Consider the following 18,016-nt stretch of genomic DNA (forward strand, 5'->3'; position numbering starts at 1 on the left):
TTTATTAACCAAAATAGTTTTTTTTTTTAGTAACCAAATTGAATTAAATTGTCTAATCCAATTTTGTTAAATTCAGTTTAGTGGTTTACACTGAATAATGAACACACCTACCAATATTTTATTCAACTATAAATAAATAAATTTTATTATCTGCAGCAATTTTGGAAAGTATATATATATAAGGAAAAAAGAAAAGTTGCATGAATTTATTAATTTCAAATATATGAACAAAATAACTTTCTAGAACATTAAATTAAAAATCTTGATGGACCAAATTAAAAAATAAATAAATAAATTGGTTATACTATTTTGGTTGCAGGCTTGTAGATGTCATGCGATGAAGTAAGAGGGGATAACATCAGGACCTATATTATATACTGTTTTCTTTTATTTTTCTCATCAGGACCAACTTACTTTCGTACTTTGACCGAAACAGATTCTGCGAAAGCAAACAATGGAAGAAAATCTTTCAAATTAGTACCATATTATTTATGGTAATACTATAACTCTCTTCTTAATTCATCAAATTAATAAAAATTTTTAATCAAAAGTACTTAAATTCAAAATTTTCTATTTATATAAATAAAAAAATCAACCAAATAACATTTGATTAACATTTAACTGATATAATTAATCTAAAGTGATAAAAGGAATATCGATAAAGTATATATAAAATAATCTCATTATGAAATGGCTCTTAAGAGGAAATCAAAAAAGATCAAACAAAACAAGTGGTTGGAATGCACAAAGATTTGTTGTGTTCTTATAAATATTTTTACTTAGTAAGAGTTGAACTTTCCAATAATTTAAATTCAAGCTATGACCCACTGGTCTATCACTAGATATAGCTATTGATGTTGATAACAAAGCTAAGTTTTGGGATTCATTATTAATTATTTTTAAGCTTTTTTAAATAATGGGTCACCTCTTAAATGCATATTTTTTTTCAAAAAAAAAAAATTATATAAAGTAATTTGACCACACAAATTTTATCCCAAGACGAATTCGTCGATCAGGTGGTAGTTTAGTTGATCTTCTCATTTATATGAAGAGTTGAAAGTTTCAAATTCGAGTCATTTCGGTCACAACCAACTGTTTTTATTAATTTGATGAGCACTCTCGATCCATAAAAACCTCCAATTAATTAAAGAAAAGAGAGGACGGATTCATTTTTCTTCCTTAGGATAACTCTATCTGTCCAACGTTTAGCAATGAAATAATTCCATATGGTTGGTTTAGTTTCTCTTTTTTTGTTTCTTTAAATGAAATACTATTTAGTTTTTCTGTTATACTTTTTAGAATTATATATATATATATTTGGAATTATTTTTAAATATATTAGTCAAGATTTAATTTCATTTTTATTGTATTATTGAATCATTCTATTTATTTTTCACTTACTTGCGAGTGAAATATTGTTATTATCATCAAAAAGCACACATGTCAGTTATATGTTGTGTAAAAATTATTAAAAAAAGGAATTATTATTTAGTCTTTCAATTATACAAGAATATATTAGTCAGGATTTTTATTTTTTTTTAAATTTAAATATACAGTCAAGTACTTTTATACCACTTAATCCTTTTAATGATAAATTTTATAAAAAAAAAATTAAATACTACAACGATTATATAATTGAATTTGGAAATAGAAACCTGAACCAAATCACTATGTAGTAATTCACTCATTAACGAAGAGGTGGCCCCACCCAAACCTAATTTTTTTACCTCATAGAATAATGAAAAATTTTAATTTACCTTTTAAAATAGTAAAAATTTTTTTAACTCCAACTCTTGAAATTTGTTCTAGTTTCTCAGCTTTGATTTCTCGCTCCGTGACTGAATTCAATCTTTAAATATAATAAAAATGCATTGGAAAAGGTCTTTCTTTTTGATAAAGAAAAATCAAAAGGGTTTGTACGTATTGTATGAGATGGAAACATTTAACAAATGTATGAGAAAAAGTCATTTTGCAATGCATAAGAAATCTCCATTTGCGTGATCATAGAAATTGATTGATTATATTATTTTTATATTAAATTTGGAAAAAAAAGATATGAGGGATGACATGAAAGGGGGAAATGTAATCTTAACAAACGAATGGTGTATTTTATTTTTATTTATTTATTTATTTATTTTTGAGAATATAAAACAAACGTATGGCCCAAACTTGGTCCACCGTTCACAGGTCCAAGCTTTGACGTGGAAGTATCATGACCTCCCACACTCTTATTATATAATATTTAATTAATCCAATCCGTACTGTTTTCTGATATAGAAAAACAATTGTAGAATCATTGTTCTAGTAAGTGTCTACTCTAGGATGATTGATTTGTATTTTGAATCCAAATTTGTTCTTTTCTCCAACCAAAAGAGAAAAAAAAAAAAATACTTTTTTAAATTAAATTTTTATTATAATAAAAATAATATATTTAAGTATATTTACAAAGTAAATATTATATGAAAAATACATTTTTAATTATATTATATTATATTTCATCACCATTACTTTCGTTAAATAAAATTTAAAAAATTATACAACATATATATCATTTCGTATTTTAAATATTGATTAATTAGTAATATAATTTTTTTTTAAAGTTATGCTTATTTAAAATTTTATCAATTTATTTTAGGAACAGAAAGCATAATATGAAAATTCATTGTATTATATTTAACTCCAATTCCCCAATTTCAATTGTTATTGATTCAAAAATCGGGTAATGGGATGAAACTATCAATTGCTATCACTGCTTTCATCAAATCCAATTATTCTTGTAGTTGCCGGAGAATTGGGGGAGGTGATAGTTGCCTCTCTATTCTTGTCGGCGTGGCCAGAAATTGAAGATCCAATTCCTCTCCTTTGTCTATATTTTGTTTTTTTTTTTTTTTTTTTTTTTTTTTTTTTTTTTTTTTTTAAAAAAAACAAAAGAAGGTTACTTTAATTTATGGTAGTCTGGTAAATATAGATTAGGTTTAATTTAATCTGTAAGACCCATCTTTTATTTTTTTACCATGTAAGAGAGTTTTAATTTTCACCCAATTTGACTATATATAGGGTAAAAATGTTGTCAAGTTTCTAAAACTTATAGGCTTGATCACAAAAAGATAAAATAAAAATAAAAAATAAAACTTTTTATTTTTTTAAATTAGGCAAATATTTTTAATTTTGTCTATTAGTGTCTCATACTTATTTGTTATTGCCAATTGAGGCTTTTGTCTAGAATCCGATAAGTTGTAGTCCAGTGATGCAGCTAGCTTCCAGAGTGAAGAAACCTACCTGGCAAATTTTGGGATTGCTAACAGTGCAAGTCATTCGTTGATGGTCCATTAAGTATATAATACGATCAAATTTTTTCGAGCTTGCAGTGAGATTCGAAGAATATTGTCTCAACAAGGTAATTTTAACTTACAGATTGCAAAAGTAAAGATGAAAAACCAAAGGATGGAAAACAAAATTTTTTTTTTCTCTTTTGGTATATATATATATTTTGGAGTCATAGGTTATTCACACTTGTAATAGAAATTAAAATTGTTAATTATCTGCGAGTGTTTTATTATATTAATAATAATAATAATAATTTTCTTGTCAAATCCGATTAAATTTTTCGATAACGCGAAGAGTGAGATGCATCGAATTCTTACCTTTATTTAAAAAAGAAAAAATCAAAAAGACTAGAATTTCATATCTATCACCTAATTCCAATAGCATCCCTTGTAGGCTATAGTTTAGTGGTTAGGGAAATGGGTATAATAGCTTAAAAGATTGCAATATCATTGCCTTGGGTTTAGCAAAAAGCCAAACGTATAATGCGAATATCTTTATTAATTAACCTAACTTGATCTTTAAGCAAACCCCATCATTTTCACCCAACTTGATCAAATATTTTTTTCAGAAATTGCAATTATATTATATTAAATTATCGAAGAATGAATGTTTTATTTTATGTATGCCACTCCTACACCATAGCTAAAATCTTTCACCACCAACAATAATTTTCTATATATTAAAAAAATTATTGTACGTAGGGCCAATCAATGACTCACAATAACTTGAAATTAACTTTCTGTTTGGCCTCTATATAGATATGTCTATACCTTCCTTATCTTGTTAGAGTCTATATATATAAATAATCACGTGTAGCATAAAAAAATTAGGACCCACATTGGTCACCTCGTGGAATCTTCCAATTGATGATCAAAAAATTATGATGTGGTTTTAAAAATCAAGAAATATAGGTTTAAGACCCCCTAAAGTGTCCACTTATGCTATTATTATATATGATGTCATAATTATGTTTTGGATTACAAATCATTTTTCTTCGTATAAAATGATTCAAAAAGTTTTACTTTGGGATCGTTTAACATTGTTGGAAATTGATATTGTGTGAATTATTTTTTTTTAATAAAAATCTTGTAAATGAATCTTATATGTATTTTCATAAAGTTATATTTATTCAATATTGGAATTGAAAAATACATAATTTATGTTTTTTTTATCAATAATAACCGATGTAGGTCTCCATCAGATGGGGATAAGTTATATTTTTAAGTTAGAAGATGCATGGGATAGTTATATTTGGATTGGACTTGGAGCCCATGCAACATACATACAACAATTGCATGTTAGAGATTTTTCACATTCATTCTTTCTTTTGATGCACACTCCACATATATATATATATATATATTATTAAAAGAAACGTTCGATAAAATTATCTATTAATTATTTTAATAGCTTTTGGTAAAAACCAGGAGAATTTTATTCGGAATCGAAAGTAAAAGCCAACAATAGCTTCTATGTTGTCTGGAAGTTGGTACCGTACATAGAACTATTTTAATTGACAATTATTAGAAAAAAAATTATACATACATGAGTACATATATGCAAGGTCAAGTCAGTTCGTTGCGGTTTCGTCCTCAGTATACACAATGGACCCTATTTCGGTTCCACCGATTTAATAGTTTGATTAGGCATTAATTTTTTTTAAATATATTATAAAAAGCTGTAATATCATGTCTCATTACTACTGTTTGGATATTCGGTTTCATTTTTCTAGGAAACCAAGAATTTAATAAATTATCTACTCATGACGTTGAAACAATTACTCTATACATTGTTGCTCCCTAATAATCATGCAATCAAATCAATCACTAATACAAATTTTGTACGTCAAAATTAATTAATTAGTTAATATAATTACCGTTATTTTAATTTTTTTTCATTTTAAATACGTTTATTTCATTGATCAATAAATAGACTTATTAAAACTTATAATGAGGGCTCAGGTGGTAAAATAAATTTAAATTTCATAGACGATTTATATAAAATGAAGTGCTTGATGCGTAGGAAAAATATTTATAGAGAAAATTTTCTACAACTTTTAAAACGCGCATTACATGATTCTTAGGATCTTAAATAGATTAAAAAATTTAATAAAATCTAGTAGTCAAGGTCAAAAATCAAACTTTGATTACTTGTGAATTTGCAAATTGATCTTCTTAGTTGTACATTTTCATTGAATATAATATAATAATACATATTTGATTACAGATATGGTTGATATGTCTTTTTTTTGGATAAAAAGCAACCAAATTAAAGTGGTTCAAACGAATTTATTGTTACATTTTTTTTTTCGTATTGGGTAAGATGATTCGAACCTGGATCTATTATCAGGTCATATACGTATTTACGATTAGACTATGCTTTAATGTGCATTGTTACATTTTTTAGGTTTTTTTTAAATCTTGTTTTTCGGCATGTGATCCATATATATATTGACTTTTGCTCATTTGTTTTGTCTATCTGAAATATTGTCTCACAAAAGGCAAAATGTAACAATGTGATACTCGGTTTCTCCTGATTAATGTAGATCCGCCTTTGGTTTCAAATTCAAGTTTTATCCTTGCTTACAATGTTATTTTGATAATAGAGTCTCCCATTAATCATTATTCCGATATATTTTTGAGTAGAAACATTAAATCCTAATAAGATAATCATTTTTTGTTTGAAAACATAATAAGATAATCATTTAAAATTTTTTTACTGATAATAAGTTAAATATATCATCGTTACACATTTATCTAGCAGTGAAGGTGAGGCCATGATGCTTGGGCAGCAAATATATAAATTGTGTTCCCCCTAATTGGTAACCCCTAAAAGTGAAAGTGACATAACATTTTTATTTGGCATATTATATAGAATCTGAACCACTCACACTAATAAGGGTAAAGCATATATAACTTATATATATATATATATATATATATATATATATATATATATATATATATATATATATATATATATATATGTGCATGAACCTAATAATGGTTAATTAATAGTTTTGAAAATGACTGTGAATTGCACCTTTTTGTAACTTTTGGTTTGGATTTGAAGAAATATGAGAAGTGAAAATTAGGACCACCAATCCATTAAAAAGTTTTGTGGCCTTTTTTCTAAAGGGATAAGTTCCTATTGGCATATGCAATTCCACTTGTCCAAAAAATGCTTTCAAACATAATAAGGGCCTTCTTAGTATTAAGTACATGGTCCATTCCATTCTGAGTGCATAAATAGAAAATAAAGTTTAGGAGTGAAAACATAATTTTTAAAATTTTTAAGAGACAATATATGTATTTTCACATTTTTAAGTGGTAAAATGTAATTTGTTGGAAATGAAATTCTTTTTTTAATATTTTTTTGGCTGTAGTCCTATAAACCTATCCGCAAATAAAAGTAATGTTTCAAATTATATGCATGTAAAAAATTTATCTTTTCAGTATTAAAAAAAAAAAAAAACATTCAATAAATTCTTAAGGAAGTGAAATGGAGACTGTGTATTGGTTTGCCATTTAAGTTTTCGAATCCTCTCAACTATAAAAGTTCACTATTTTAGTGCGTTAAGGGAGGACTACTAAATAATTAACTTAATTTTTTGAATGTATTATTAAATACCACCTAACATTGGCTAAATTATTAAAAAAACCCCAAAACTTTGTAGATAGTTTTAATTATACCATAAATTTAACTTTTTTTCTACTAGTATTTTGAATATTAATTTTAGTTACAATAGAACTTTAATTGTAAAATTTATCTAGTTTAATGAATAAAATATTATTTTCATTTGACCGACTCTTCAGGTTAATAAAAAACTCACTGTTTAACAACAACCTAAATAATATTGATTAGATTTTTTCAATTCATAAAAAGCCAAGTAAAATAATAAATTTTAATTAGTTAATAAACATAGAATATTAGTTTAGATTTTTGTTTTACTATTTTTTTAGTATGAAATTTTAATTAGAGTTTATTGAAATTATACTTAAGTTATATCTCTTATTAAAATATGTTTTATTCATAACGATATAATTTTATTTCTTAGAGAATCATTACTTATTATCAATATTATATAAATAAACAAAAAAAATATTCTATTTTTAAAAATGAATGTACCCAATAATGATTTCAACATAAGAAAACAAAAAAGAGCACATGCATCAAGAAATCGGTAAATGTTTAAACTATATAGTATCATTTTGAGGAACTCCAAAGCCTAAAATTATGTTTTATGGTTGCGGTGATTGGAATTCAATCATTTTGTCACACTTTATCATTGACTCCACTTTCTGCATGCTCGCCTCGAGTGGAAATAAATGGACCAGACCAAATATTGGATTGATACCTAACCTATCAAAAACACAAAAGAAAGCAAATGTTCAGTCCATCAAACATCAAACAACAAAAATTAATGTTAGTGGGTAATTAATATAACTTTTTATCTCTTAAAACTAAAAAAAAAAAAAAAAAAAGAAAAAAAGAAAAAGAATGGTGCTTGTTGCTCTGCCCAATTAGACCTTTTTGGTGCATCTAGGGACTCCAATATATACTTATATTTTCATTTCAATGTGACTTAAGAAAGCAACTTTTGGAAAAGACTAGTACCAAAGTGTATAAACATTTTTATTGGAATATGTCAGCCTTGTTACGTCTCAGTTCAATTTGCAAAACACAGATTTTAAATTTTAAAGGGCATAGAATAATTTTAGACTATAACGGAGGGCAAAGTTGCCCTTTAAAAAAGTTTTATAGCAGAGAGAACTCTAACAAGCTTTTTGTACACCAATCAGACAATATCTTTTACCTCTTGTAGAGAGTAACGTGCACTTCTAAATATTATTTATAAATTATAAAGAAAATGTATAAATAATTATAAAAATATTTATTTAAACTTTTAATAATTACTTTCATATTCTATAAGTCTTGCAAGGAAAAATTTTTATTGAAAAATATCATAAAAGAAAGTGAATGAATACAGATTTAAATATAATAGATATTATTCAAGTTTTTTAATAATAAATTAATGTGTTAAGTCTATTAATAATATAACTTATTTATATTCAACATTATCTAACTAATGGTTTGTTTTGTCACCGTAACCAATCAATTCACTTCAGTCTCCATCATAATAAATCATGCCACTCCCATTTCAAAAACAGATTCTTTGTGTGTGACATCAAGTTATATACTTTTCAATATGAAAGTGAAAAAAAAAAAAAAAAAATCTCTTGAGCAATTTGATTGTTGATTGCTAAGTTGCTTACCGTGCTCTTATAGACATGTAGAAAAGGGAGAATTGACTTAGTGCTTTCTTTTGGCAAATCCAATTAATGTGTTTAAGATTAGTGAAAGGTGATTAGTAGAATAATTAGGGTATGGTCGTTGATACATGATGGAACTTTTCAAAATTGATTTTTAATTAATGTGCTAAATTATTCAATTACACTAAATTTTAAAATTGACATAGATGACATTATTTTATAAATATATCATGCATTAAGGTAATTGAAGAGGATCAATTCTCCATATATCTCGTGCATATTCATGAATTGTCCTGTCGCTGCTAAATTTGAACGATCCAGCTGTATTCAAAATTGACATTTTTGTCCATCTCTGCTCAAATACCAATAAAAAAATTAATTAATCACATTAAACAGACATTTAACTACTGCAATAATTTCAATTTGCTTTTTCTTAAAAAAATTATTTATAGGAAAATAGTACTCACCTTTTGATCTCTATATGCCTCATCAACCTTTTCTTGGCATTCTAAGTAACTAGGAAAGTCTTTGCCAACAAGGAAATAATCAGCTCTGCCATAACCTTCATTGCCTTCTAAAGATCCCATGAGTTCTTCATAGTTGTAAGGACCAAAAACACCACTTCTAACAAATGCCTTCACTTCTTCAAACCTTGGGTCAGCCACGAACTGTGAACAACAAAAATAACTTGTCTTTGTAACATATTTCTTAGAAAGTAATGTAACACCGTTACCCGTTCTCGAAGGATTAGATAATAGATGCCGCATTTGGTGCCGGAGACACCTTTTTAGGATACGGATTCAAATCTTATAAGTAACTTGCTTTCTATTCTTGCCAATTATGGTTAAGTAACATGAGATAGGATGCATTAGTTAGAGTTAATTAATTACCTTTCCCTCTGCTCTTTCCTTCCTGAGCCCTGCAATTTCATGAGCCTTTGCACCAAAAAGAAAGAAATTATCTTCTCCAACCTCTTCTCTTATTTCAACATTTGCACCATCTAGGGTTCCAATAAGGATACATCCATTCATTGCAAACTTCATATTGCTGGTTCCACTTGCCTCCATTCCAGCAGTACTACACAATTTCAAACAAGAAAAAAAGTTATATATGTTCATCATCACTTGTTATATATTTTCGAAAAATCAATCAGGTGTAGTATAATTGGTATAATATTTTCTTTGATATGTAGAAAATAAAAACCAAAAATTAAAATCAACATGAATATATCAAATTGGCTCCAGTACCTAATATGCTGGGAAAGCTCACTGCCAGGAATTAGTACTTCCGCAACACTCACATTGTAATCAGGAACAAACACAACCTAAAACAAGAAATTGGTTAAATTGGTTTTCTTTTTTCTTTTTTTCTTTTTTTCCATCTAAAATAAATTTATATTGCAAGAAATCAATGAGTGTTTTTATATATACCTTCAAAAGATCACCAATATCCGTGTCATGATTAACAGTAGCCCCAACATCTGTTATAAATTTAACAATCCTCTTGGCTTGAACATATGTAGCAAATGCTTTGCCTCCAAATATACAAACCCTGGGAACATACTTTGCTTTTCTTTCTTCAGGACTCATTTCTTTCATCTTTTTATATCTGTATACAATTCCCAGTATATTCAACAACTGTCTCTTGTATTCATGGATGCGCTTTACCTGAAAATTGGAGTTCTTATTATCAGAACATATGTCAAATTGTTGCCCTAAAACAGTTTTTAGTTACTTCAAGTAGACATTTCTAACAGTATCAGTCTACCCTAAAAACAATTTTCAATCTTTTGGTTTTTTTATGGAGTAACTCAACAGCAATGTTAAACAGACAATCAAAACTTGGGAAGAAATAGAAGTATTAGGAAGATAAAAGACGGGCCTGCACATCAAACATTGCATCTGGGCTAACGACATAACCAGTTTTTTCTTTAAGGAAGGCTGCAACTTTTATCTTGTTCTTTCTTTTCGCTTCCTTCCATTCAGATTGGAGATCCTCATTATCTACAAACTGCGAAACAAAGAACCAAAAAAACCCTTATTTTTCTATTGGGAAATTTTTAGTAAGAAATCTCAGTTGAGCAAAAAAGAGTCCAAAATCATAAAAATCTTACCTTTCTAAGTGTCACCAGTTTCTCAGTGTTTAGAACCCAGTCTTCAGTTCCAATCCATTTTGTAATAATTTTACTAAGATCAGGATTGCAAAAACGAATCCATCTTCTTGGTGTCACCCCATTTGTTTTATTTTGAAATTTCTCTGGCCAAAGCTGCAAAAAGGATATATGTATGTTAAATTTATTTGAAACTAAATTTCACTACCATAAGAAACACTAAACTATGAAATATATAATCCTTCAAAAAGAAAAGAATAGAGTTCTATTACTTACCTGATAGAATTCATTAAACACTTCATTTTTCACTATTTCACTGTGAATTTCAGCAACGCCATTCACTGCATATCCACCAACAACACATAGATTCGCCATTCGGACGATCTTTGGGAGTGCTTGATCTACGTCATCTTTCTCCTCCTCCTCTTCCTCTTCTTCTTCTTCTTCTACTAATTCTTCATCCTCTTCCTCTTCTTCACTTGTAGGTTTAATATCTTCCTCAGTATCTTCAACTTCGGTATCCTTAATGGAATCAACAACACTTTCTCTTTGCTTATCTATCAATTGTAGAACTGAGTCAGGCAACTCAACATTATCCAGAATTCTCATTTGCATCATCTTTTGCTGCAACAAGTCAAGATCCTCCACGCCATACTCCTCTATTATGGTATGAAGAAGCTGATTTTACACAACACAAGACATTATAATATGCATCAAATTAAGCACAATTTGTCTACAGAATTAAGCCTTAAATCTTACCTCCTCATCAATCATTTTAATGATCTCTACATGACGAGGAAGCAATTCTTGAAGCAAGTCCAAACTCCATTTCTCCAGAGCCTCAGGTAGAACAGTGTGGTTTGTGTATGCAACAGTCCTATCAAAAAAAATTTTAACAAACATCAGCTCCTGCAACTTGAGGCCTAATTGACCCGAAAACTAATAATAAAAAAAAAAAACAGTAGAAGAAAGGTGATGCCATGAAATACCTTCGAGTTATATCCCAAGCTTCCTTCCAGGTCAAACCCTTAAGATCGACCAATATTCTAATTAGTTCTGGTATGCAAAGAGTTGGGTGAGTATCATTCATTTGTATTGCAACCTTATCAGGAAAATTTTCCCAATTTACATTTCCTCCCGATCTTCTTTCAAAGTGAGCAATTATGTCTTGCAACGAGGCAGAGCATAGTGTATATTGTTGCTTCAACCTGAGAGTCTTGCCCTCTATTGATTCATCTCCTGGATATAATATGTAGCAAATCTGATCACAATTAAAATCAAAGAAACCAAAACCTTTGTAAGAATGCCGTTATTACAATAGGATAATTATGGAAATTAAAAAAATAGTTTTACAATTATGAAGAAAAATTGCAGAACCTTCTCAGCATTTTTCATAGCTGCATATGCTTTGGCATGATCTCCAGTATTAAAAGCACTTAAATCAAATTCTTGAGGAGCAACTTTTGTTGACCACAACCGAAGGTTTATAGTGGTCTTAGTTTTATATCCTGGAATGGGAACATCATAAGCAACTGCTGTTATGTTTTCTCCTCCAATCCATTCTTTACTTCCATCTGGCCTTAAAATCACTTCACCATAGAACTTCACAGGATAGGATACATCATTTCTTACAATTTCCCAGGGATTACCCATCTGTCAGGAAAACGAGCAATCAATTAATTCTGAGTATTTGCCTTACAGACAGGAAACATAATTAAATTGTACCTCAAGCCAGTTTTCTGCAACTTCTTCTTGACCATCTTTTGTAATGAGTTGTTTGAACAAACCATATTTGTATCTAAGTCCATATCCCCATGCAGGGTAATTTAGTGTTGCAAGGGAATCAAGGAAGCAAGAAGCAAGCCTCCCTAAGCCCCCATTACCAAGTGCAGCATCTGGCTCCTGCCATTTTTATCTCACAGATTTGAAATTATTTATTACACAGTATAAACATAATATCAAAAGTTTTTATTTTTAAAATTAAAAATTTAAATATCCCAAAGACCATCTCACCTGTCTAGCTACGTCCTCCAATTTGTGACCCAGTTTTCTCAAAGCCTCTGCATAAGCTCCTGATAGCTCTAAGTTACCAATTGCATTAAGCAGGGCTCTACCCTGCAGCAAAATCAAATGAGAACATTATAGCTATTTCTTAATAATCTCATGTAATTCATTTGCTAATCCACACGCTTCAGTTTTCTGGGAGAGTTGATGCACGCAGTCTTCCCCCTCTTTTGTAGAGAGATTGTAATCTCCAAGTCATAAGCCACCCTCTAAACTTCATATTTAGATATGAACGAAAATCCAATTGGCATTCTTTTTTATTAATTTCATGGAACTAGTTATGCTGGAACCAAATTTTGTCAAAATCGATAGAATTTACAAATGAAAACCGAGTTTCACATAAATGAATTTGATTGATCTGTATCAAATAAATTCCACAAAATTTTGCGAAATTATATATATCAAGTAGGACATTATAAATTAATCGACTCTATATATAAAGAAATTTGTACTCATAATTAGATACTAAATATGAAAATTCATTGACAAATGAATGTGTCAATGGAATCTAATTTAACAACCAAAAATGCATTTTCGCTAAATATTTGCATATTTGAACCCACCAACAAAAACTAATTACCTGTAAAAACTCCATAGACAGGTAATATGCCTGCTTTGCATTCGCTTTCTGAAAATAATCATACGTAGCATTCCAATTAATGATAAGCGAATCACGAACACTCTCTGCAGTAGCAACAAATGCTTTAGGGAGCTCAAAACGTTCTGGAGAGAAACTCGGTGTGAATTCTGCATGGTATTTTATGCTCGAGGCAATAGAGGCTGAATCCGGAACAAATGTATCTAAAGAATCTGAAAATAATGCTAAGTTACTATTAAGTAAACAAATTTGATATTAAACGTAGTTTTAAAGAAAATGCAAAGAAATTAAAGAACCTTGTTCAGTAATGGGTTCTTGCAATTCTCGCTTGTGATCACTGGCTACGTTCTTGATAAGCAGATTTCTTGTTCTTGAATGGTTTAAACGTGGAGTTCTAATAAAGAAAATATTTGAATGGGAGGTTCTGTAGTTGAAATCAATGAAGCTTGAAATGAATTTGGATTTTGATTGAGCTGCAGTGAATGGTAATGTAGCCATTTCTTTTTCTTGTGTGAGTGTGTATTGTTGGATCTGAAGTATGAAGAGATATAATGGAGAAAGAAAAGAAAAGAAAAAAAAAATGAGTGAAAGAGAGAGAGTGTGTCGATTGTTGTTTTCTTATCTTGTTTTCTAATGTAGCTTTTTTTTCACTATTTTATCAATCATTCAATTCAACATGTTGAAAACGTGAGGAGTCGTCGGTAAAAAAAAAAAACTAAGCATGTAATAAAAATAAATAAAATTAAAAGGGAAAAAAAGAAAAATGTGTAAAGAAAAGTCATTAAGTGAAGTATTATTTTTGAACTCACAATACGTTAATTAAATAGTAAGCGACCTTATTATTCATAAAACGATAAAAACACTTTGCTGAAAGAGCTAAAACTTTTATAGTCATATAACCATAACACCACCTTGTTATGGTTGATCATAATAATAACAATAACAATAATAAATTGATAAATAATCCTGTAAATTTCATGTCAATTTTCACTATTCATCTTCCAATTGGTATACTTTCAACGTCACATAGCTACTTGCACGGACAAATCTGCAACTTGCATGGACCACTTTGTGCCTTCTCAAAGAAAAGGCCACACTAACAAACAAGGAGATATTTTTGCTGAAAAATAAGTCTTGCTTTGTAAATTGTTGTCGCATGAGAATAAAAGAATTAAACGACAAAGTGGCGTTCTGTCGTCCAATGACACCGTTAATGTAAAGTTAAATGCTCAACTGATAATATAAGCCCGATGGGCTCAGGCCCGTTTAACTTGAAGTGAGCCCATATTTTTAAAAAATTATAAAAAAAGAAAACTAAAAGAGACGACAAAAGAACCCAAACGGTCTAAAAAGTAAGAACCGTAGTAGCAGTGCACTTGCAGGCGAAGAAGGAAGATAATGCAAATCCGAAGGCATCTCTCCTTTCTCGCGGCGCCTCCCAAAAAACAATGGGTTTGATTTTTTCAAACAGAGGAAGAGAGAGTCTCTCTCTTCGCCTTCCTTTCCTATTTCTTCTCTTATATAATTAAGTTCTGTAAACAAACAACCTTCTAATCTTTCGTCTTGGGTTTTCCAATTATCCCAAGACTTCTTCTATCGGAACCTGAGGTACCCTTTTTTTTTAAAAAAAAATTTTTTGTGTCCTTTAGTTTTGATTTATTTTGCTATGCCTTTTCCATTTTCGTATGATGCTTTTTAATTGTTGATATAATATGATGATCTATTGGTAATTGCTAAGGATTGGCTCAGTTTGCTATCATCTTTGCTCCTCGCCTGTCTCACTAAAGTTCGACGAGCATCTGAAATGTATTTCCTAAAGGCGTAGACCTTAAGCGGAGACCTTAAGCGGAGGAGTGGATACCCTTAACCGTTCAGATCAAAAAAATACCCCTGGGCTTGTTTGGTTCACCTTAGAATGGATATAGGAATTAGAAATGGATGTCTACATTCAAAGAATCCTATTCCAATTTTGATTTTTTAAAGAACTAAATAAAATTGATGTTTAGATTAAGAATAATTTAAAAAATATGCATCATTTCAATATAAAATTTGAATTTCTATTCCAAGGTTAGGAGGCAAAAAAAAATTCCAAAAATTAGGAGGTTAATATAAAAAATTTGGAATTAGGGAGCGACGGCCCTACTTGCCTCCGATTCCATTCCCAATTCCACAGCGATCCAAACATGGCCTTAGTGTTCACATATAACAAAAAATTGTTTATGGCTTTAAGATATACTGAAAAGAGTGAGCTTTTTTTTTTTTTGGCTATTACCCTATTACCCTCTATTTATGTAGAATCATATATGAATTGTTGCTGTGTAATTTATTTGTCTATCTTGAGATGCAATAAGACTGTTGAAAATTAGATTTTAACATGATGAATACGATTATTTGTTAAACTAATTGACATTTTTCATGTATTTAGGTGCCATAATCTAAGGTTTCTTGGACTTGAAGAACCCATATTTTCTTTTCTGGTTTTTAGACTTGGATTCAAGTCATTTTTACATTTGAGGTGTAAAATTTCCTCATAGACAAGATGTTTGGATTTATGAAAGCACCTGCAAATAAAGCAAGTAAGCAAGATTCAGATGATAATCAGGCATCACAACCAGCTGCTTCTGGACATGATCAATCATTTGATGATGAAGATCTTGAGAACAAAAGTGTTCAAGAGCTGGAAAATTATGCCAAGTACAAGGCTGAGGAGACAACAAAAGGTGTTAATAACTGCCTAAGAATTGCCGAGGACATTAGACAAGATGCAACAAGGACTCTTGATATGTTGCATTCTCAAGGTGAGCAAATCAACAGGACTCATATGATGGCTGTAGATATGGATAAGGATCTGAGTAAGGTGAGCTTGATTTATAGTTGCGAATTCATTTGTACTTTATTGTTATAAGAGAAGCATTAGTCTGAAGTCTGGAGGGGCTAATTCAAACCCCTCAGGTGTTCCCGGAATGTCTGCGATCAAATAAATAGCTCTACGAACGAATGGATCGGATTGAATTGGAAAATGGAAAGATTTGGAGGAATGCTGATAAATAATTTGAAAAAGGGGAGTGAAAGATGATGTAATGGAAGTCTGAAGTTTATTTCTGTAGGTTTAGTTCAGCTCTTGAATGAAATCTTTATGACTTATGAGTTTGTGGTCATTCTAAATTTAGACAAACATTGCATCTTTCTTTTTGTTCGACTTTCAAAATTATTGTTAAACCATATTTAATATAATTTATCTCAAAAATGAACTTGGAATAGGAGATCCATTTACAAGCAAAATGCCCTAATTAGTCATGATAAAAGAAGCAAATTTTCATTTTTTACTTTAGTGGTTAGAAAACTAAAAGAAATCCTTTCCTCTTAATTTTACAATAGACATCTGTATTGGCATTCTGTTTTTCTTGTTTCCTGGGTCCTTTTTCAACTGCCTTTCATTAGTGACGTGACAATAATTTGTGATAATAATGCCAGGGTGAAAAGCTGTTAAATAATCTTGGTGGCATCTTCTCTAAGCCTTGGAAGCCTAAGAAGACCAAGGAAATAACAGGGCCTGTGATCACAGCAGGTTTTTTCTGTTAACATCATTGGCTTGTTTCATTTTTCTAAATATTTATATTGGCTTGACCATGTATCATCCTGTTGATGTACTTTGTTACACAGATAAACCATCTAAAAAGGGTGAGAATAACAAAGAACAAAGGGAAAAGCTGGGTGTAGGAGGTAAAACCAAAGGACAGTCAACTTCTGCAACACATGCTGAACCAACAACTGCCCTCCAGCATATTGAGGTTTGTGTCTTTTAACTGAAATACAGAACCTTATTCCAGTAGCTTTACGTATTGAATTCACATCTGTTGTCATTGATAAAAATACCAGCTAGAGAAGGCAAAGCAAGATGATGGACTTTCAGAATTGAGTGATATTCTGGGTGATTTGAAGGGTATGGCTGTTGACATGGGAACTGAACTTGACAGGTCAGTGTGATTTTTTTGATTATTTTTATTGATTAGGCATTAAGCTTCTAAAGTTCAGTGTTCAAAGGAATTCCTGGATTTTCCAAATACATTGAGAAAGTATCCATTCTTATGTAGCAGATGCATATGCTCAAGCACACGCATGCTTTTCTAATTTATATGGTAAATGCAGGCAAAATAAAGCCCTTGATCATCTTAGTGATGATGTGGATGAGCTGAACTCTCGAGTGAAAGGAGCCAATCAGCGTGCACGGCATTTGCTGTCGAAGTGAGACAGAGGAGCAAAACTTGATTTCTGCATTTTGATTAGCAGTCATAACTAACCCCTTTCTGTCCAATGTCATTAGTTAATGCCTGGAAACCATTCTTTGTAATTATGCTAGCAAAATATTTTTAATTACAAGATACTGTTGTACTTTTCTTTTCCTTTTTGCTTCCTGTATGATGCTGTATAAATGATATATTTGTTCACTGCACGAATTAAGAATTGTGCAAAATCAGAATTACCTAATTTTTCCAATGAGAATGAAAATTCATTGAGATTATTTCATTTTGCTGTGTATTTGCTAATGTTAGCAAGATTCACGTTCTAGCAGTTCAATGGTCAAATGACTAAGGCTTCCAATTTTGACAGCCAGTCTCTAAGAATTGAACGCGTAGCAAAGAA

The 18,016-nt window shown here is 29.9% G+C and overlaps 2 protein-coding genes across 2 annotated transcripts; one reads left to right on the forward strand and one right to left on the reverse strand.

Annotated features, from left to right (window-relative positions):
* Positions 1–8,738: 8,738 nt before the first annotated feature.
* On the reverse strand, positions 8,739–13,986 carry LOC105630524 (alpha-1,4 glucan phosphorylase L-2 isozyme, chloroplastic/amyloplastic). Its single transcript, XM_012212362.4, has 15 exons — positions 13,669–13,986; positions 13,355–13,584; positions 12,724–12,825; positions 12,436–12,612; positions 12,088–12,363; positions 11,700–11,971; positions 11,470–11,587; positions 10,987–11,388; positions 10,714–10,866; positions 10,482–10,610; positions 10,031–10,267; positions 9,848–9,924; positions 9,491–9,677; positions 9,068–9,268; positions 8,739–8,952 (listed from the first exon to the last, which is right to left on the reverse strand). Exons 1-15 carry the CDS (start codon positions 13,868–13,870, stop codon positions 8,836–8,838), a joined length of 2,880 nt encoding a protein of 959 aa, XP_012067752.1. The 5' UTR covers positions 13,871–13,986; the 3' UTR covers positions 8,739–8,835.
* A 740-nt stretch (positions 13,987–14,726) lies between these two features.
* SNAP30 (soluble N-ethylmaleimide-sensitive factor adaptor protein 30) lies at positions 14,727–17,894 on the forward strand. The gene is made up of 6 exons (XM_012212361.4): positions 14,727–14,980; positions 15,798–16,229; positions 16,847–16,940; positions 17,036–17,163; positions 17,252–17,349; positions 17,522–17,894. Exons 2-6 carry the CDS (start codon positions 15,912–15,914, stop codon positions 17,619–17,621), a joined length of 738 nt encoding a protein of 245 aa, XP_012067751.1. The 5' UTR covers positions 14,727–14,980; positions 15,798–15,911; the 3' UTR covers positions 17,622–17,894.
* The last annotated feature ends 122 nt before the right edge of the window (positions 17,895–18,016 follow it).

Source organism: Jatropha curcas, chromosome 5 (genome assembly GCF_041381405.1).
Source record: "Jatropha curcas cultivar XTBG-Jc1 chromosome 5, XTBG_Jcur_1.0, whole genome shotgun sequence".
NCBI lineage: Eukaryota > Viridiplantae > Streptophyta > Magnoliopsida > Malpighiales > Euphorbiaceae > Jatropha > Jatropha curcas.

What these genes read in the sequence shown, in the direction of transcription:
- LOC105630524 (XM_012212362.4), bottom strand. Translation starts at nt 13,870, where the DNA reads ATGGCTACATTACCATTCACTGCAGCTCAATCAAAATCCAAATTCATT. An exon ending in TGTTTAATGAATTCTATCAG is followed by an intron (nt 10,867 to 10,986) that starts GTAAGTAATAGA and finishes TCCTTTTTGCAG; the next exon opens with CTTTGGCCAGAGAAATTTCA. An exon ending in AGGAAAGAGCAGAGGGAAAG is followed by an intron (nt 9,269 to 9,490) that starts GTAATTAATTAA and finishes TGTTGTTCACAG; the next exon opens with TTCGTGGCTGACCCAAGGTT.
- SNAP30 (XM_012212361.4), top strand. Translation starts at nt 15,912, where the DNA reads ATGTTTGGATTTATGAAAGCACCTGCAAATAAAGCAAGTAAGCAAGAT. An exon ending in AGGGCCTGTGATCACAGCAG is followed by an intron (nt 16,941 to 17,035) that starts GTTTTTTCTGTT and finishes TTTGTTACACAG; the next exon opens with ATAAACCATCTAAAAAGGGT. An exon ending in CTGCCCTCCAGCATATTGAG is followed by an intron (nt 17,164 to 17,251) that starts GTTTGTGTCTTT and finishes TAAAAATACCAG; the next exon opens with CTAGAGAAGGCAAAGCAAGA.